Below are 22240 nucleotides of genomic sequence, written 5' to 3' on the forward strand. Positions count from 1 at the left end.
CTCACGTGTGCAACCAGGTGAACGACGAGAGTGTGAGCCTCCCCGTGGGCCTGCCCAACGGCACGGTGGTGAGGGCCGGCAACTTCGCGGTGCTCTCCTTCCCGGCGGCGGGGCTCACCGTCAAGTACGACGGCTACAGCTACGTGGACCTGCGCCTCCAGGCGTACTACGCGCGCAACCTCAGCGGCCTCTGCGGCGACTTCAATGGCGACCCGGGCGACGACTTCGTGGGGTCCGATGGGGAGCTGCACGCCACCGCCTACACCTTCGGCAGCTCCTGGCAGTACCCGGTCGCCAGCAACATCTCGGCGTGAGTCGTCTCCGCCGCTTGACCCCAACATGAACACATACCCCTACCACGTGACTCTAACATGAGCACATACCCCTACACCTTGACTCTTAACATAAACACATGCCCCTACACCTTCTCCAGGAACGCCTCTTGAGCGCTAAGCGAGGTCTGCCTGTACCTATGTATATATATACACATATCTAGTATATATAAAATACACTCTGCCCCACCATGGTGCTGTGGATCGAACAAAGAGAGATGAGAAAGAGAGAGCAGAAACTTCGCACCGGATTTATTTGGGGGGGGGTGGCGGGGACGGGCAGGTGGTGACGGCATCCCCCATGCCTCTCTCTCTCTCTCTCTTCCCGTGGCAGCTGCGGCAGCGACTACGGTCGCGTCGTGGATCCCGACGAGCGCAGCAAGGAGAAGGCGTCCCTCCTCTGCGCGCCCCTCAAGAGCGCCGCCTCCCCGCTTGCTGCCTGCTTCCAGGCGGTGCCGCCGGCCCCCTACCACGGGAACTGCGTCTACGACCTGGCAATGACAGCGCTCAGCAATGAGCTGCGCTGCTCACACCTGCAGGGGTACTTTGACGCGTGCCTGGGCAGCGGAGTCCGGCCCGGAGAGTGGAGGGATGCCCTCGGCTGCTGTGAGTTTCTTTTGCTTCCTTCCGATATTATCATCGTCATCCTCGTCGGTAGTGGCGATCACTCGCGGTCAATCATGGAATGTCACGTTGAAATGTATATAGGGACAAATGCTCTGAAGGCGTGTTTTTAAAGGTAGAGGGAAAAAAGCGGAGGACCAGGAGAAAAGTCCACGCAGCCACGGGGAGAGAGACACGCAAACTCCATATATACAGGCATCAGGGTTGGGATCCAACCCATGACCTCCTCGGCATCAGACTATTTATTCGTGCTGCTGTGTGTCCAGTCAGGCGGGTAAGAACGTAGCAACAACAAACAATACAAAAACATGATGGAAATGCATGATTTCAAAAAAGGTAAGCAAATCACCCAAACACATATATATTAAACTAAACCATCCCCATCCTATCAGACAAAGCCCCACTGTGGCATTAACTTATTTTTCAACAGCGACCTGGCCACAAATGATAGCTCAACAAAGTGGCCTATCATTTGGACATTTATAGAAGCAAAATTAATCTAAATAGTCTAAACGCGTGTTTCTGTAACAGGCGAGGTGTTTAACATCTCCTTGCCACCGTGGCGCCCAGGGAGCCACATACTATGCCTCCTTTCCTGGTTTAAGTTCTAAGTTCTAAATGACCGATTGATCCAACAACTTCAATCTCCTTCTCCCCACCTACACCCGCACCCCACCCCGGCGCCCTCTGCTCCCCGACAGCGTTGAGCTGCCCGGCAAACAGCGCGTACAAGGCGTGTGCATCGCCGTGCCCAAGCGCGTGCGGCTTCTCCAACTTTGCGTGCCCCAAGAATCAGCCGTGCGTCGAGGCGTGCGAGTGCAGCCCAGGCTTCTTCCTGCACGACGGCGCCTGCGTGGACGCGGCCAACTGCGGCTGCACCATGGACGGCATCTACCATCCCGTGAGGCCTAGTCTGCTTCATCTGTGCCCAGATCTTAATCTACCATCCCGTGAGGCCTAGTCTGCTTCATCTGTGCCCAGAGCCTAATCTGCCATCCCTTGAGGCCTCGTCTGCTTCATTTGTGCCCAGATCCTAATCTACCATCCTGCGAGGCCTAGTCTGCTTCATCTGTGCCCAGAGCCTAATCGACCATCCCGTGAGGCCTAGTCTGCTTCATCTATGCCCAGAGCCTAATCTACCATCCCGTGAGGCCTAGTTTGCTTCATCTGTGCCAAGAGCCTAATCTACCATCCCTTGAGGCCTAGTCTGCTTTATCTGTGCCCAGAGCCTAATCTACCATCCCATGAGGCCTAGTCTGCTTTATCTGTGCCCAGATCCTAATCTACCATCCCGTGAGGCCTAGTCTGCTTCATCGGTGCCCAGAGCCTAATCTACCATCCCTTGAGGCCTAGTCTGCTTCATCTGTGCCAGAGCTTAATTCTTCTACTACGAGATGAGGTCTAGTTTACTGCATCTGTGTCCCTTGAGGCCTTTACTACTCTGGCATCTTCTCCTCTGCTCTGATCTTAAATAAATTCTGAAAGACCCCAAATTATGTTTTCTATCCTTTCAGCCCCCTCCTACAACCCCACAGTCATGCTTCCGCCACTAATTTATAATTTTGCAAGTGCCATCGACCGCTGAGTAGGTGTACAGGATTCTCTCGTTATTCGGAAAGGATAAGTTACGAAGATGCTCATGAAGAGCAAATTTCGCGGATAATGATATTGGCCTATGAAAACCTATCTATTAATACATTACCTTTAAATACGTGGAAATTATCATGACACAAACAGAATGTATTATAATCCACATAAAGTAAATAAAAATGAACATTAAATTATTAAATAACGGTTTGTAAATGAACTCACCTTTATCTCGTCAATACTGTATTCCTAAATCCCGAGTCCTAGACCCTGAGTGGTGGAACGTCGTGGGCAAAATGAATGTGGTTTGTGTGTGTGTGTGCTTATCCTGTGGGGAGCAGTTGTGTACACGACACTACCCAGCGGCATCGAGTTAAATTCCCGCTCACGGCTATCAATGCTGATGACGATAATCTGAACTGATCCTGGGCCAACCCTAGGTCGACTTGGCCTCAAATGAGTACCTGGTGTAGCGGTGTGTAAAAACATTGCCACTGGGGAGACAAAGGCGGACGGGCGTGATGTTGGCCTCCCACCCACTCGTGTGCCACAGTCGGCCTTCGTAGGTGCTGCTGCTCGCTAGCAGCACTTGCCCCAATGGTCTGTTAAGGCTACATGGGGGATCTTTGTCCATTTGTTCTGTGGTGCAGGTGGGCGAGGAGTGGTGGTCGTGGGACTGCTCGCACCACTACACCTGCTACTCGCAGTACAACGTTTCGGACGACCTCGGTGGGTGCTTGGACAACGAAGTCTGCTTCCTCAAGGACGGAATGCTGGGATGTCACCCCGGTGGGTCCGCACACACACATACGGCAAACAATAACACACCGTTTCGGACACCGAGAATCTCTAACTGTCACAGCCTCACGTCAGTTTCTTTGCTGTCACCCCCTCGCTGTGGAATGCACTCTGACTTTTAAGAAACATCTAAAGGCCTCAGGCCTTGGAACCTGATTGGCTCACCAGTGACGACATCACATTTATCCCTCCATTTAAGACCGAAACAGAATTTCTCCACAAATCTGTCTGTCGCTTGATGATGCTCGTAATTAGTGGCAAAACGCCATGGTACTCGACGCAAATGAAGACGACGAAGAGGGCAACGCTAATGAAGATGACAACGGTGACGACGACATTAATGAAGACATTGATGGTAACGCTAAGACAACGGTGACGCTAATGAAGACGACGACCGTGACGGCGACGACCGATGACGGCTGACGATCCGTTGCTCTCTCCCATTTCAGCCGAGCTGGAACTGTCGTGCCAGGATGAGCGAATGTCGGCCCGCATCCCCAAGGTGCTGGTGGGCAAGCACAACGCGAGCGAATTCGCGCTCAACGACGGCTCGCTCCCGGGCTGCTCGCCGCTCGACGATGGCCAGTTTATCGTCTTCGACATTGCCATCGTGGATTGCGGCGCCGTGTGCCAGGTGCGATGCATGTGGTAGTGTAGTGGAATGTATAGTCGCGTAGTGTATAGTAGTGTAGTGTATTGTAGTGTATAGTAGTGTAGTTTATAGTAGTAGTGTAGCATATAGTAGTGTAGTGTATAGTAGTGTCATCTATAGTGGTGTAGTATATAGTAGTGTAGTGTCTCGTAGTGTAGTGTATAGTAGTGTAGTATATAGTATTGCACTGTATAGTATTGTAGTATATAGTAGTGTAGTGTATAGTAGTGTATTATAGTGTAGAGTATTGTATAGTAGTGTAGTATATAGTAGTGTATAGTATTGTATAGTAGCGTAGTGTATTGTAGTTGTCGTGTATAATAGTGTATAGTAGTGTCGTGTATAGTAGTGTATAATTGTGTAGTGTATAATATGGTAGTGTAATGTATAGTAGTGTAGGGTATAACAGTGTAGTGTATAATATAGTATTGGTGTGTATAGTAGTGTATAGTAGAGTATTGTATTCTAGTGTATAGTAGTGTAGTGTATAGTAGAGTATTGTATTGTAGTGTATAGTAGTGTAGTGTATAGTAGTGTAGTGCATAGTAGTGTATAGTGTATAGTAATGTAGTGTATAGTAATGTAGTGTACAGTAGAGTATTGTATTGTAGTGTATAGTAGTGTAGTGTATAGTAGAGTATTGTATTGTAGTGTATAGTAGTGTAGTGTATAGTAAGTAACTCGTCTCGCTACCGTCACCCCCCCCCCCCCCTTCCTAGGAGACGGATTCGCAGATGATCTTCTCTCAGACGCTCACCCTCAAGTCGGCCAACAGGAGCCTGCCCATCATCCGCAACTTCAAAGATGTCCAGGTCCCGCTCACGTACGTGCCCCCCCCCCCTCGCTCTTACCCCCCTCGACTATGTATTACATCATCCATAAATGACGTCACACACCTAGGGCGGAGGGGGGGGGTCAGACATTTGTGACGATGTGTGACGAGGGGGTGGGGGTGTTTGAGAAATGTGACATCACATCAAAATGCGCTACTTTAAATAAATATAGAATTATTATAATACTAATTGTTATAACACTCTTACAACATCAGAGCGTAGCGCCACATTAAATACGCACTACAATGACAATAGTTTAAAGTTATTTGAAGCATGTTTTATTTTCAAAATGGAAATATGGTTTTGCGGGGGGGGGGGGGGGGGGGCAGAGCTTTGTGACGTCATATTTCAGGGGGGGGGGGTCTGACTTTTTGTGACGCCGTGTGACGAGGCGGGGGGTCAAAAATCGTCCAAAATCGCGTGACATCATTTATGGACGGCCCCTAAAGCGAATGCATAACCTCGACCTCTGCTCAGAGTGACCACCTCCACTCTCCCCCCCGCCATTGAGACCACCTCACTGCTCCGGCCATGTTGACAGGCGATGGACATGCCCTAGTCTATTTGCTCATTCAACGCCTCGCTTGCTTCTCATCATCTTATTCTTCATATTCTTCTTCATCGTCGTATGGGGGGGGGGGGGAGTGGAAGCGGCTGCAGTTTGATTGTCGATGTTCGCCATCCATACGACGGCTTCACGCGGCGAGGCAGAGTGAGTGGTCGCGATGCCGCTGCTGCCAGATACGTACATACGGGAACTCCCGCCATCTCTCTTTCTCTCTGAACATCCTGACTATCAACTCTCATCTCCACCTCATCTCCACGATCTCTCTCTGTGAACATCCTCATCTCTTATGTCCACAATCTCTTTCTGACCATCTTGAATCTCATCTCCATCTCAACGATCTCTCATCTCATCTCCATGATCTCTGTCTGACCATCTTGAATCTCATCTCCATCTCAACGATCTCTCTCTGTGAACACCCTCATCTCTCATCTCATCTCCATGATCTCTGTCTGACCATCTTGAATCTCACCTCCTCGAACTTCTCTGTGAACATCCTTATCTCTCATCTCCATCTCATCTCCACGATCTCTCTCTCACCATCTCTCCTCATCTCTTTCTCTCTCTCTCTCTGTGAACATCCTGACTCTCGTTTCTCATCTTAATCTGATCTCCACTGTCTCTCTCTTTCTCTCTCTCTGTGAACATCCTCATGTCTCATCTCCATCGCATCCCCACGATCTCTGCCACCGTCTCACATCGTCTCTTGCTCTCCAGGTGTAAGTACGACAAACGCCGCAGCCTGGCGGTGAACTTTGTGCCGGACACGGGCAGCATCTTCGTGACGGAGACGGGCTTTGGTGACTTTGTCTTCAACATCGAGCTGTACCACTCCGAGCGCTTCGCGCTGCCGTACAAGAAGAACGACTACCCCGTGCACTTCAAGGAGAACGAAATCGTCTTCGTGCAGCTCGCCGTCAAGTCCAACCTGAGCGTGTCGCTCTTCACTGAGAACTGCTTCGCGACCCCCAGCGGGGACCCCCAGGACCCCATCCGATACGACCTTGTCAAGAACGGGTACGCGAACGGAGACCACTGACACCGCCCGTGGAATAGCATTGTGCACGGAGTAACATTACACGTAGACCCACATTGCCCGTAGACTAACATTTCCCATAGACTAACATTGCCTGTAGACTAACATTTCCGATAGACTTTAATTGCCCGTAGACTAACATTACCTGTAGACTAACATTGACCATATACTAACATTGCCCATAGACTAACATTGCCCATAGACTAACATTACCCATAGACGAACATTGCACGTAGACTAACATTGCCCATAGACTAACATTGCCCGTTGACTAACATTGTCAATAGACTAACATTGCTCGTAGACTAACATTGCCCATAGACTAATATTGCCCATAGACTAACATTACCCATAGACTAACATTGCCCGTAGACTTGCTCTCCAGTCGATGTGGGTGAACAGTGCAACCGAACTCCATCCCGAGCTCGACTCAAGCACCTCGGCAGAACGAGCAATAGAAGTTTAACACGTCGTAGGCTTTCGCGACCACTATGATCCACAATACAGGTTTTGTTGGGTTAGATCGCGTAAATATATTAATGTTGTGTCGTTAACCCCACCACCACCCGATACATACAATTAGTAAGGTTTGTCACGTAAACAGAAGATGGCCAATTCGTTACTCGTACAGCACACCAGTTGTGTGTACGACGTTTTGCCAGTAATTACAAGTAGCTTCATCAGGCAACATGTCGTACTAAGATTGTAAATGTTGTGGATTAGCTCTCCAACACACAACCGGTGTAGTACTACACTATACACTACACTGTATACTACACACTACGCTACACACTACACTGTTGTGGATTTTCTCTCCAACACACAACCGATGTAGTACTACACTATACACTACACTACACACTACGCTACACACTGCACTGTTGTGGATTTGCTCTCCAACACACAAACGGTGTAGTACTCCACTTTACACTACACTATACACTACACTATGCACTACACTATACACTAGCGCTGTACTAGTAACGAATTGGCCACCTTCTGTTTACATGACAAACCCCTTACTAATTGGCTGTGCCGGGTGGTGGCGGGTTTAACGACACAACATTTACATAATATGAGATCTCTTTTACCAGTGGCAAAATATAGTAGTAGGTTTTTACCCTTTTAAACTGGTACAAAACTGACACCTTTATTCAAGGCATCATGTTTGCAATGACCACAACACAAGTAGTCAAAAAAGCAAACAAAAAGAAGCAACTCTGATAATGATAATATGCACTGTCCTTGAAGTTGATTGGTCCACACCCGAGACGGCTTTCTTTAGAGTATTGAGAGATATTGCACTGTGTTTGAGTTGTACGCCTTCTGGTGTCAGCTGGTCCAACACCAATGGGGACTAGGCTCTAAAGAAAGCTGTCTCGGGTGTGGACCAATCAACTTCAAGGACAGTGCATATTATTATAATTATCAGAGTTGCTTTTTTTGTTTGCTTTTTTGACTACTTGTGTTGTGGTCATTGCAAACATGGTGCCTTGAATAAAGGTGTCAGTTTTGTACCAATTTAAAATGGTAAAAACCTACTACAACATTTACATATTTACGGGATCTAACCCAACAAAAGCTGTATAATGGACAACAAAGGAATGGCCCACCGCGGGTCACGTGACCTCGTCGAGAATTCCTTCCTCCGCTGGAATCTGACGACGTTTCCACGCCCCGGACTCGTGCCGTCAGTCGCACAATGACCGTCAAACTATTGGCGAACTATTTGAACAAGTTTAGTTTTTTTTCTTTAGCAGGCGTAAGCCCTTTCAACCCCTGCCGCCACTGAGCTATGTAGAAGCTCTCTTTCAGAAGCCACCTTACCTGGCTATCACAAATTATAGCCGCTCAACCAAATTGCTGATACTAACAACATCAACATCATCATCAATTGGAGATGTATAGCGGTAGCCGAATACTCTCCCAAAGCGTGACCACGGGGAGAGAGAGAGAAAAAAAAAACAAGCAAACACCAAATCTACAGCAGCAGCAGCAGGCATCGTCAGGGTCGGGATCGAACCCCCGACCTCCTGCATACCAGCAGAGGTAGTTAACATCTCCTAGCCACCGTGATGATGATGAGAGCGAGACGCAGACTCCAAATATACAGCAGCAGCAGGCGTCATCAGGGGTCTGGATCGAACCCACGTGACAACTTTCACCCCTACCCTATCCCTCCCCTACCCCCCCCCCCAAACAGCTGTGTGCTGGACCCAACGTGGAAGAGCTACAGCAGCTTCCTCAAGAAGAACCAGTTCAGCTTTACCGCTTTCGCCTTCGTCGGGGAGTTCAAGCAGGTGGGCGCAAGAGATGGGACAACCCCGTGGTGGTTGGGAGTGTGGGGGGGAGAGTAGTGGGGTGAAGCGGTGCACCGAGCCTAGCACAAGCACCGTGTCGCAAGGCTAGAGGGGGAGCGGTGGCGCAGAAGTTAGCCGTCGGCGGGCATCTGCTGCGCTGCGCTTCGAGGCTGGCTGAGACGCGAGTTTGATGATTTGAACCGGGTCCTGGGTGCTCCCCCCTAGGTCGACTCGGCCTCAAAACAATGAGGGAGAGACCACGGCGGCCCGGGCGGCCGGGGTTTTGGTGCCGTTCCGGACCCAGTGGCGGCCTTCGTAGACTCCTAACAGCACTTTCCACCACACAGTCTGTTCTGGCTGTTGCGTGTGGGCAGTTGGGGGGTGGGTGCTGATTCGTGTTTAACGGGGGGGGGGGGGGGACTGTGTGGTGGCTTAGCAGAGTTCTAGCAAACCCGAATGGGATTCGCCGCCATGGCTGAACTTCCCTAGGTTGACTTCAGACCTTACGTGGCCGCCTGGAGCTCTTCACCCCCATGCACCCCCCCCGCCACACTCCCCTCCCCAGGTGTCCCTGCACTGCAACGTCACTGACCCACGTGTCCCCCCCACTGCAACGTCACTGACCCACGTGTCCCCCCCACTCCTCCCCCCCAGGTCTTCCTGCACTGTGATGTGCTGGTGTGCAAGGCGGGCCAGGCGGGCACGCGCTGCCAGCAGGGCTGTGTGAACAGCGCCCGTCGCAGGAGGAGCGCTGGCGCCATGGGCGAGATCGTCGAGTCGGCGGTGCACACCGTGTCCCGCGGGCCGCTCATCATCGGGGAATCAAACCGCTCCTCCGGTAATCACGGTGGCGGCGGCAGTAGCGGTGGCCTCCTGCCGGCGGGCGTTCGACACTTCACGTGGCCTCAACATCACCGCCACCCAGTGGCGAATGGCGGTTGTTGTTGTTGGCGATGATGGTGGTGGTGGTGATGACAGTGGTGACGATTATTATCTGAACCGGTCCTGCACCTCCCCTAGGTCGACTCAGCCTCAAATGAGTTACTGGGGGGACGAAGGTGGCCGGGCATGGTGCTGGCCACCCACCGCCTCTTGTACCACATTGTCGGCCTTTATAGTTGCTCTCTAACAGCACTTGCCCCAATGGTCTGTTCAGGCTATGCGGGGGATCGTTGTTTGTTTTTTGGTGATGATAATGATGATAGTGGCTGATGATGGTGATGATGACGGTGGTGGTCAAGACACGATGGAAACACCCAACTAAGATTGTGCCATGGGGATAGGCAATTACGACGCCTTCTGGCCAAATCCCATTTGACGGATCCAGACTGATAACCCCAAACCCCTCTCAGGAAACAGGCCACATGTGGAATGGGCGTCCATTTAGGACTCCATTCAAACCCACAGTGGCCTGGTCTGATAGTTGCACGCGGGAATTCCAAGCATTGCTTGCAACTGGGATTAGAATCTTCCCCCATCCCCCTCCTGATGCTGAGGGGAAATTGGTGAGGTTCTGGACTGTGGCTCGTGCAGCTGCAATGCTTGCATTGGGTATGCAGTCCAGACATTCTCAGAGACCCTGACTGAAAGAGGAGGAGGTGTTCCGGCAAGTTGAGAAAAAACGACAGTCCCTTTCCCACTGTCTACAACATCCCACTTCGGGGAATTAGGAGGCTTACCGCAGCCTTCGTTCAGAGATTCGCAGAACTGTGTGGCGCTGCAAGAATGGGTGGTGGGCACGAGTTGTGAGTGGCTGGTTGAGGTGCCTTCAGTTGAGGAAGTACGAGGGGCGATCCAGAGTCTGAGACGAGGAAAAGCGCCGGGCAGAGATGATTTCCAAAGCGAACTGCTGAGGGAGGGTGGCGTTTGTGTGCAGACTGTCAAACGTGACATCATCACAAGTGTCTGGACCACTGGATGGGTTGCGCAGGATTGGAAGGACGCCTTGGTGGTCCCCCTCTTTAAGGAGGGGGACTGCACAGACAGTAACAACTACAGGGGCATCTCACTCCTCAGTGTGCCGGGAACGGTCCTGGAAAGGATTATTCAACATCACCTTGACAGGCACGCTGTGGAGAGGCTTGCGGAGCCCAATGCGATTTCAGGCCGGGGCGGTCCTGCACAGACGCCATATTCTGTATGTCTGCTACAGCAGAGGTGTAGGGAATTTCAAAGGGACTTACATCTCTGCTTTACTGACCTGGTCAAGGCAGTTCTTCATGCTTTCGGAGTCCCTGACTATCTGCTCACAATCATTAAGGGCCTTCATGATGGTGGGCAGGCCCAGGTAAAGTTGCGTGGCCGTGAGTCAGAGCCATCCCCTGTTCACCTTGGGGTGCGACAGGGATGTCCTCTGGGCGCTATATTATTTAACATCATCTTTGACCACGCAGTTCGAGAATATTTCATTGACTGTACCAGTGAAATTTCTATCTGGTCCTGATACAATGGGAGGCTGAACGATGCACGGGTGTGGTCAAGGGATGACTCCCCATTGGTAAACCACGTTATGTATGCCGATGATCTGGCGATTGCAGCTCAGTCTGAGAGGTTCTGCTGCTGCTGAACCTAGAGTGTGCCACTAAGAGGTGGGGCCTTACCATCAGCCCCACCAAAACCAAGCGCCTGCCTGGGTGTTTTGTCATCAAACACTCCACTCGTCTCAACTTCCCACGAGTGATGGGGCAGTTGTGGAGAGAGTGGAGAAGTTTCCGTGCCTGGCAGCAGAGGTGCCAAACCTCTGCCGGTCATCTCAGTCAGTAAACCCATGGCACCTGGGTCTGTCCGTGGCCTCCTGTCAGCAGAGAACCTTCAACACTTCGCGTGGCCTCGGCGGCGTGGCTATGTCACCGCCAGTTAGTGGTGAATGGCAGTCGTTGTTGGTGGTGGTGGTGGCGGAAAAGATGACGATGATGTTGATAGTGATGGTGATGAAGTTGATACTGATAGAGGATTATGTTGATAGTAATGACGATGTCGATAGTGACGATGTTGATAGTGATAGCTATTATGATGATGTTGACGACAGCAGTGATGATGTTGATGGTGACGGTGACGATGATGATGACCATGCGATGGTGACGACGTGCACTTTTCTCTCTGCCGGCACCACAGTGGCCGTGTCGCAGTTCGTGACTCCGATCGCCGTCATCGCCGCCGCCTTCATTGTGGCGGTCGCCCTTGTCTACCGCAAGAAGCGATCCTTGCGCAGAGGATACCGGCCACTGTCTCCCCACTACTCCAGATAGATCATCATCATCATCATCAACATCATCACCATCATCATCACCATCATCACCATCATCACCGTCATCACCATCATCACCATCAAGATCAACGTCTCCGTTGCGCAGAGGAGATACCGTCCCTGTCTCCCTACTCGTCCAGATAGACCACCATCAACATCATCACCATCATCACCATCATCACCATCAACATCATCAACGTCAACATCATCACCATCAACAACATCATTACCATCAACAACATCATCACCATCAACACCACCATCAACATCACCATCAACACCATCATGATATCAACACGATCATTGCACAGAAGATGCAGCAGGTCTTCTGCAGACCCCTATGGATCGACGCAATCAACATCATCATTAAGACATCACCACCACCATCATCACCCCGCACCTCCGATTAGCACGGTTGGCTATGCACTGTGAAAAAGAAGTCCAACATACATACATCATTATCGGGCAAAGCGAGTATGGGAGCAATGTTATTTTATGGGCAATGTTAGTCTATGAGCAATGTTAGTCTATGGGCAATGATAGGCTATGGTTAATGATAGTCTATGGGCAATGTTAGTCTATTGGCAATGTTGAGTCTATGGGTAGTGTTAGTCTATGGGTAGTAATAGTATATGGGTAGTGTTAGTCTATGGGCAGTGTTGAGTCAATGGGTAGTGTTGAGTCAATGGGCAGTGTTGAGTCTATGGGCAGTGTTGAGTCTATGGGTAGTATTAGTCCATGGACAGTGTGTATGTACGTTTAACTTCTTTCGCACCGTACGTAGCCAAACGCGCCAATCGGAGTAATTACGATTGTGCAAACTTAACACACCAAAAAAAATCAGTCCTAAAAAAGTGAGTTTGTTGATGCTTATGTAAAAGTGCATCACAGATCCCACTGGCTTCCTAACATCAGAAGGGAAGAGAGCGTTCCAGACGGGCCGCAGCAGCAGAACCTGAAAGCACCGTGTGACGACAATGCAACTTTGGTGGTGGCGACCGCGGTGGTGGTGGTCGTGGTGATGGTGGCACAGTAGGGGAAGTACAGCCGGTGGTTGCATCTCCCGGTCATCTCAGTCAGCCACAACCCATGGCACCTGCTGGGTCTGTTCCATGACCTCCTGTCAGCGGCGAGCATTCGACACTTCACGTGACGGCCTCAAAGTGCTACCTGGCCTGGCTCGGACGCCGTGGTGACGTCTCCCAGGGTATTGGTATTGGTGATGATCGTGGCGGTGGTGGCAGTGGTGGCGGTGGTGGTGACGGTGTTGGTGGCGTTGGTGGTGGTGGTGTTGGACTTGCCGATGACTAGTACCAGCGGTGTCAAGATCGGCCTCCGTGGAGGAGGCTCGTGAAGGACGCTACTGGGCAGTTGGAAGCAGTCGCCCTTCAACAACAATGGAGGGCGGAGGAGCGACGCTCACAACGAGCGGAGCGCCGGGTGGCTAAAGCACAGCCAGTTGGCACAGTAGGGGGCGTACAGGTGGTGCATCAGCCAGTCATCTCGGTCATCTCATTCAGTCGACCCATGGCACCTGGGTCTGCCCTGTGATCTGCCAGCGGGCGTTCAACGCTTCACGTGGCCTCAAAGTGCACCTAGCCTTGCACAAGCGTCGTGGTGATGTCACCGCCACTTAGTGGCGAATGGTGGTTGTTGTTGGTGGTGGTGGCGGTGTTGGTGGTGGTGGTGGCTACGTGGGTGCTGATGTTGCCGACTGAGTGCCTCGTTTATTAAAACGCCGATTCTGTCAAAGTCAATCGTTCTGCTGCTGCTGATCACGATGATGCTACGGATGCTGATCAAGGTGCTGCTGCTACTGATGCTGCTGCTGGTTAACGCTTGTGCTGATGATTGGCGAGATTGCGGGAAGGTTTGGATATCGAGAGAGAGTTTCCATGGTTACTCCTGAAAGGTACCGGATTTGTGTTTTGTTTTTTGGGGTTGCTACTCCCAGAGTTGTTTAATAAAGAGCCATTTAATTCAGTTTCATTTCACTATCATTTATTAGGTATAACCCTGTGAGCTATGCAGCTCTTGAACATTTCAGGAAAAAACAGCAAAGTCTTCCAGAAAAAGCACCGTATATCAACGCTGTGTGCAAAGATCCCAGTGGGATGCAAGTCAAACAATAACAACCATAAGACAATTCATATTAAAGCTATTAGTCTAACTCTGTACTACAACAAAGAAATATGGCTAAACCACTATGCACTACTATTCACTATACACTACACTATGCACTACACTATGAACGACACTATACACTACAATATACACGACTATACACTACACTGCTATAAACTACACACTATACACTACACACTACTATACACTACACCAGGGGTCGGCAACCAAAATAACAAGAAGAGCCATTTCTTTCCAATTCGGTACAAAATTCAGTATTTCAAGAGCCGCAATGCATCTGAGTACATACTGTACATACGTACATATCGTCAAGAAGCAGCCCGTAAAGAGCCGCATGCGGCTCCGGAGCCGTAGGTTGCCGACCCCTGCACTACACTATGCATGAGACTATATACTACACTATGCACTGCTATACACTACACTATACACGACACTATACGCTACACACTACACTACACACTAGTGCCATACTAGTGACGAAGGGCCGCTACCCCTTCCAGTATTGTATTATTGCCCGGGTGTTAAATAAATAAGTGTGCCTCCGACTACGTCGTCTCCGTCTGATTGGAACCCACTACACATGTACTGGACAAAGAAGTCTCACTTCAGGGTTGCCCCAGTATCTACATTTTTTGTGAAAATATGTGAAATCGACGTGGCGCAGAAAAAAAAATGCCTGCTCTTGCCCAGAAATGGTTCACACGTGCAACCCCCACATCTCCGAGGCCACCTGTGTACGTACAAAATGGCGGCCGCATGCGCGACCCGCATCCCCACGGCTTCCCGCGCGCTCCCAAAATGGCGGGCGAATGCTCGAAGGCAATCCCCACGCACACGCATATCTCCGCGGTTCTCCCCGCACTTGTATCCCAGTATACTCCTTTGGGAATCACAACAGACAATCCATGTCCCATGTTTACACCCTCCGACGTCTCTGCGCGTCGCCGCAGTTTGCCGCACGTATAAGGCCGTAGCGGGGGAAATTTTAAGCAGTATCTCTCCAAGACTCTCTCGTTGCAGCAACCAGCTGTCTCAACCGAGCTGAGAAGACATCTTGCTCACACGCTCCTACTCGCAATGCAGCCTCTGGCTGCACGCAATCGAGCGGAGAGAGCAACAACAGACAGGAACCCACCGGGGAGTTCGAATCACACCGGTCCTGCCAACCAAAAATCCCTTATGACATCAACCACGGGATTTCAGCACCCAACTCAAAAGCAACTCACCATAAGCTCCCCGAGTCTCTGTCTCACTGTTTCAGACGCGCCTCGGAGTGTCTTGGTCTCCGGGCCGTCAGGTCAAGCCGCCAGCCACAGCATGACGGGACCACAACTCCCCGAGCCATGTGAGCGCACAGCCCACTAGGCTAGACACGCCACGGAGTGTCTCTGACTCCGGGCCGTCAGGTCAAACCGTCAGCCATAGCATGAAGGGACCACACTCGTGTCAACATGAAACCACAACAGGGGCTTCTGTGCAGGATATTTGCCCCAGATAAGCCACAGCCAGCAGCACAATCCAAATCACTGGCACCATATGTCATCGTCACAATGCACCTCACAACCCGTATCCGTGCAGAGAGACAGTATATGCAGTACGGACAGTCCACACATCCGATCGCGAGAAAAGCCCCATACAATCAACACATCGTTAACAAATGTGGCACATCGCAATCACAACAAGGAAAAAATCTAGATCTGAACAACAACATAAACCGATGTCACACTGCGAGCCAATAACACGGCAACCCACGGGACATTAAAGGGCCTCGGGACACTCAACACAACCGAATTAATCATTAACTGCCCCATCAAGATAACGATCCCGATGCCGTAAGCCCGTAACCATACACACACAAAAAAAATTCTACAGCAACACACGAACACAGACGCCGCGTTCATTCTACACTCACACAGCCAGAAAAACACGTACCACAGCCCAGCAAGCAAAAAAAAACAACACGCAAAAGCAACCCGGCGTGCTTAAGATGGGTGAGGTGTGTTTTAAGGGCCGGGTGCATTGTGTCACGACTCGCCTTAGAGGCTGTGAGGATGGCAGGGTGGAACTTGAAGAATCTTGGATGGTGAGCACGGCATCCTCTTGCGACAGGATGCCACCAAGACTGCCGAAAATCTCCCTCCGCGGGTGTTGAAAATGCCGGGAACCGCGTCCCTACCGGCCGACAAAATGGCGGCCGCGCGCGCATATTTTGCACGCGCGGCCGCCATTTTGCGCGCGTGGCCGCCATTTTGCTGTGGGTGCCACCCCGGCACCCACAGCAGCGGCGGCGTCCTCTCTCTCTCGATGGCAGCGAAGCAGCAATGTGTTATGAGTCCTGCTGCCCCGCCTGCAGCGCCATCTCCCTCCTTGACCGGGACTGCAGACCACGGGGCTGCCCTGAAGATTAATTTCCCCCGTCCACGTCTTCTTGGGAGGCAACACTAATTTATTAGAACAGTAAGTACTGTTAAATTTCGATTTAAAGATTTCGTGACTGCAGGGATTCATCTTCTTGGTTCTTTCGGTAAAGTCACGTAGAAGGGAAGTAATAAAATAATAAAAATAAAACATTTATTTGATTTTATTATGTTTTATTTTTATTATTTTATTACTTCCCTTCTACGTGACTTTACCGAAAGAACCAAGAAGAGTAAGTACTGTATTATAACACTGTGCATTACACATAGGTTGGTGACCACCGACCTACTCTAGCGAGAACCGGCCCTGACGTCATTCCCGCCTCCAGCCGGGATGACGTCATGTGTGTGTGTGTGTAGACCCACGTGGTAGTGACGTTCCCGCCATAATGACGTCACACGTGTGCGTGTGTACACAGCAGTGATACTGCAATCATTACAACGGTAAGTGGAACTGCAGACTGTTGAATGGTGAGTGACAATCACCCCTACACATTTACACGATCTGACCCCAAAAAAAATAACCCCCTATCATGGACGTGTTTTCTTATTTCACCAAGTCTAAGGCCCCACTATTCGGCTGCCGCGTTAGCTCATTTTTCTTTTTACACGCTTTTGATTAACTCACTCTGTTGTTGTCGTAGCCTCAAATCTTGTTACTCAATTTTAACCCACTTCCCAATGTGGAATCGACTGCAAACTTGGTATACTTATGTCATACTGATGACAATACTATTTTCTATCATGAAACATACAAAATGTATATTTTTAAACATTCTTTTTATATGGTATGTTTCGGCTTGGGTCTAATTGTCCACGCTCAACTGACGTTGGCTGTTATTGGCCACGGTCCCTTACGTTATGGCAAGCGCCGGGGCCACTTCCTGGAGTCGTGGAGTTCTTCCATTACTAGTACGGTACATTTCATAAAAGCGTGTTTTTAAAAAAGTTTTTTTTTTATATTACTTATTCGCGAAGCCACCTGGCCCATCACGGGCGAGAGCTCAGCAAGGCGGGTGGCTCCTTCGCTCTCATCATCACGTGGGAGGTTCATAGCAGCGGCCAAAATTGGTATAAACGCCACTGCGACGTCGATGGAGGGAAACATTCGGAGGAGGACTAAAAATTCCATGCAGTGACCACCACAGGGTGAGAGTTGACACTCCAAATACTGTATACAGCAGCAGGCGTATGGTTCCATGTCGAACCTGCGACCTCCTGCGTACCAGGCGAGGTAGTTAACATCCCCCAGCCACCATGGCGCCCACGTGTGCCCCCCCACCACCAGCCAGGGTTTCGTGAAGACAGCGACCAATGGTGTGGGCTCGGTTTTTGGGGATGGGCATCGCCTGCCAGTGGCTTCAGCATCACCCCCCACCCACGACGAAAGGTCGCTTGGAGCGCATTTCAATCGACATTGCAACACTGCTGTGCGCCTCCTCCCCCACCCACCCAGCCCCACCACCACCCCACCCAACCCCACCACCCCACCAACCACTACCACCCACCCACCACCCCACCCACCACTACCACCACTACCACCCCATCCACCCACCACCACCCCAACCACCCACCACCACCACCGCACCCACCACTACCACCACCCCCCTACCACCACCATCACCTGGGGGAGGGCAAATCCCTCAGGCTGTAAAACATTCATGGGACAAAGTGGGGATGACCCTGCTGAGGCTGCGGTGCCTCAAATATTGGAGGAGGAAGTTACCCCCTGTGAGTGGCTGGCTGAGGTGCCATCTGTTGAGGAAGTACTGAAGGCGATCCAGAGTCTGAGACCAGGAAAGGCACCCGGCAGAGATGATCTCCCAAGCAAAATGTTAAGGGAGGGTGGCGTATGTGCGTAGACTGACATTATAACCACAGTCTGGGCCACTGGACGGGTACCGCAGGATTGGAAGGATGCCTTGCTGGTCCCCCTCTTTAAGAAGCGGGACCGCACAGACTGTAACTACTACAGAGGCATCTCACTCCTCAGTGTGCCGGGAAAGGTCCTGGCAAGGATTATTCAACATCGCCTTGCTAGGCACGATGAGGAGAGGCTTGCGGAGCCCCAATGCGGTTTCAACAGATGCCATATTTTCTGTCCATCTGCTACAGCAGAGGTGTAGGGAATTCCAACAAGACCTACATCTCTGCTTTATTGACCTGGTCAAGGCCTATGATACCATTTGTAGGCCTGGGCTATGGGTTGTTCTTCGTGTTTTCGGAGTCCCGGACCCTCTGCTCATGCTCATTAAGGACCTGCATGATGGTGAGCGGGCCCGGGTAAAACTATATGACCAGGAGTCAGAGCCATTCCCTGTACACCTTGGGGTGTGACAGAGATGTCCTCTGGCTCCCACATTATTTAACATTTATTTTGACCACGTAGTTCGTGAAGCCTTCAATAGCTGTACCGGAGGAATTTCCATTGGTACCGATATAATGGGAGGCTGATCGATGCTCGGGTGCGGTCAAGGGATGTCTCCCTATTGCTCAACCACGTTATGTATGCCGATGATTTGGTAATTCCTGCTCACTCAGAGGAGGAGTTGGAGGTGCTGCTGAACCTGGAACTTGCCACCAAGAGGTGGGGCCTTACCATCAGCCCCACATAAACTAAACACCTGCCTGGGTATTTTGTACCATCGGACACTCCACCCCCACAACTCCCAATTGGTGATAGGGCAGTTGTGGAAAGAGTGGAGAGTTTCCCATACCTTGGCAGTGTGCTCATGACCGGCTCCGGTTTAGCAGCAGAGGTCTCACTCCGAATCAGTCGAGTGGCATTATCTTTTCATTGTTTGCGTAATGCTGTGTGGAAGCTACCTGGTCTATCACTCCACAGGAAGCCTCAGGTCTTTTCAGCCACGGTCAATCCCTGCCTTCTCTATGCTTGCGAAACGTGGACCCCCGTAATGGAACATCTTCGCCGGATAGAAACATTTAGGCTGGCCTGCCTACGATCCATCCTAGGTTTAACCAGGCTGGATTGTGTGAGGAGCTCACAAATCCTTGAAAGATGTGGACAAAGTCCCATCGGTGAGCTCCTCCGGCAGGCAAGGCTGCGTTGGTTGGGTCATGTAGCCCGCATGCCCAGCCACTGCATGCTTAAACAGCTTTTGTTCGGCCGGTTCGAGGGGGCTAAACGGGTGCGGCACGGGCTAGAGAAGAAATGGAGTGATGTGGTACAGGAGGACGTGGAGCTGAGTGGAATTGCAGATGACTGGTACCAGCGGTGTCAAGATCGACCTCTGTGGAGGAGGCTCGTGAAGGACGCTACTGGGTAATTGGAGGCAGTCGCCCTCCAACAACAACGGAGGGCGGAGGAGCGACGCTCACAACAACGAGCGGAGCGCCGGGTGGCTAAAGCACAGCAAGTTGGTACAGTAGGGGGCACAGGTGGTGCATCAGCCAGTCATCTCGGTCAGTCGACCCGTGGCACCTGCTGGATCTGCCCCGTGACCTCCTGCCAGCGGGCGTTCGACACTTCACGTGGCCTCAAGGTGCACTTGGCCTGGCACAAGCGTCGTGGTGACGTCACCGCCACTTAGTGGCGAATGGCGGTTGTTGTGTGCACGTGTGTGTGTGTGTACGTGTGTGTGTGAGTGTGTACGTGTGTGTACGTGTGTGTGTGTGTGTACGTCGGGGGTGCGGTGGTCCCATTATATCTTCACGTGGCCTCAAGGTGCACTTGGCCTGGCACAAGCTTCGTGGTGACGTCACCGCCACTTAGTGGCGAATGGCGGTTGTTGTGTGCACGTGTTTGTGTGTGTACGTGTGTGTGTGAGTGTGTACGTGTGTGTACGTGTGTGTGTGTACGTCGGGGGTGCGGTGGTGCAGGGGTTTGCGCTGCACTACGAACCTGGCTACCCGGGTTCGATTCCCGCTCACGGCCAGCACCAGTGACGATTATCTGAACTGGTCCCGGGCCTCGCCTAGGTCGACTCAGCCTCAAATGAGTACCTGGTGCGGTGTGTAAACGTCGTCACTGGGGAGAGACAAAGGCGGCCGGACGTGGAGCTGTCCACCCACCCCCTTGCGCGCCGTTCTAGTCTTCATAGGCACTCGCTAACAGCACTTGCCCCGACAGTCTGGTAAGGCTCTACTGGGGATCTTTGTCTTTGCGCATATTTCGGCGGTGTATTTTAAAATGCTTATCGTGACGTGCATTGCTGCGATCCAGGAATTAATAAATCATTAATTGGACGACTGCATTGAAATGCATGCCATGCGTAGTGATTGATTGTGTGTGTGTGTGTACGTGTGTCTGTGCAAAACATCCCCCTACCTCCTCGTGGTGCCGGACGGGCAATGCTGTCGTAGACAGTGTCGTGGGTGGAGGGCCAATTCTGATTGGCCTTTCCCCTCATGGTATCTGTGACCACCACAGCGGCTAAACGGGGGCTCTGGATGGGTGCGAGGGGCTGGTAACCCCTCCACCTTCAATAAATTACCATTAAACCACGACTGAAATATCTAACTAATAAGCTTGTGCCGGAGGCCCCGGGGGGACAGGCGTCTATGACGTCTCCTGGCCAACCCCCATTTGGCAGAGCCAGGAGATTGAATCTTTACCCTCGGGGCTCCTCCAGAAACAACGAAAAGCCACTCCGGATGGCCACGTGGAATTTTCGAACGCTCACTGCGGAAGAGAGGCTCCCACTCCTCTGTCGGGAGTTGGACCGGTATTGCCTGGATCTATGTGGCATCCAGGAGGTCCAGTGGACCGGCTCTGGCTCCTGCCACCAGGAGGGGTGGGCAGTCCTCTACTCGGGGCAGGAGACTGGGAGTGGCTCTTTTGAACAAAAAAATTAAGGGGGCATGGGAGCGTGGTGGTGAGGTGTTGGAAACTGTAAGCCCCAGGCTACTTTGGGCTCGCCTTCCCATCAACCGGAGGCGAGGAGTGGTGGTCGTGGTTACTTATGCCCCCACCGAAGACGAACATCCGTGGAGGGATGCAGGCAAGGCCGATATGTCAAATGCCTTCTATGACCTCCTGTCACAGGTGCTGGCTAAAGTGGCCCCTCAGGATAGAGTCATCTTGTTGGGTGACTTCAATGTCCGAGTTGGTCATGATGCTGGCTGGCACCTGGTCTGGAGTGATTGGAAGGCATGGGACAGATCAGCTCAATAACAACCGTCAGAGTGTTGTATATGTCGGGTCTTAATAATTGAAAAAATAATAAAGTTTAAATGGAAATGGAAAAACACTAAATTAACATAATTTATGCTAATCTATGTAGTTATGCACATCATTTATGCAAATTAAGAAGGTGTACTTGTGTAATGTTATTCACATATATGCGATTATGCTAATGTTTGCAGTTATGATGATTAGGCTCGGCTTCATTGTTTAGGGTTGTATTATCAATCGGGATAATATGATGAATTGTATGAAGTTATGCAAGTGTGATGTAAGTATGCTGATCAAGCTCGGCTTCGTTGTCTAGGGTTCTATTATCAATCAGGATCATACAATTATTCTCGCTTTAACATTTACTGAGTAATTCTTAGTGTTTTTATGTCAGGTCTCCAAATTCAAATCTCACCGCAGGATACAGTTCTCATAATTAAGATTACTATGCATGAACTTAGGAAGGCACCACTCAGAAACTTCTGTGTTAAGCAATTTTAATTTCTAACCAAAAACATAACACTCTAATATGCGAACTCTTATGCTTGTAATTGTCAACGCAGTACTCCT

At 50.9% G+C, this 22240-nt stretch overlaps 1 protein-coding gene across 1 annotated transcript in view; it reads left to right on the forward strand.

The window, feature by feature from the left end:
• LOC133359829 (IgGFc-binding protein-like) overlaps positions 1–13958 on the forward strand; it is a 46595-nt gene extending 32637 nt beyond the window's left edge. Inside the window, exons 24-33 of the mRNA XM_061578369.1 lie at positions 18–310; positions 667–938; positions 1658–1857; positions 3194–3332; positions 3791–3975; positions 4713–4816; positions 6109–6408; positions 8631–8727; positions 9382–9565; positions 11842–13958. Coding sequence (XP_061434353.1) covers positions 18–310; positions 667–938; positions 1658–1857; positions 3194–3332; positions 3791–3975; positions 4713–4816; positions 6109–6408; positions 8631–8727; positions 9382–9565; positions 11842–11975 — 1908 coding nt within the window. The 3' untranslated portion in view covers positions 11976–13958. The remainder of the gene's footprint in view (positions 1–17; positions 311–666; positions 939–1657; positions 1858–3193; positions 3333–3790; positions 3976–4712; positions 4817–6108; positions 6409–8630; positions 8728–9381; positions 9566–11841) is intronic.
• Positions 13959–22240: the final 8282 nt, after the last annotated feature.

The sequence above is a fragment of the Lethenteron reissneri genome, chromosome 66, assembly GCF_015708825.2.
Source record: "Lethenteron reissneri isolate LAM-NWPU_2019-01 chromosome 66, ASM1570882v1, whole genome shotgun sequence".
Lineage (NCBI taxonomy): Eukaryota > Metazoa > Chordata > Hyperoartia > Petromyzontiformes > Petromyzontidae > Lethenteron > Lethenteron reissneri.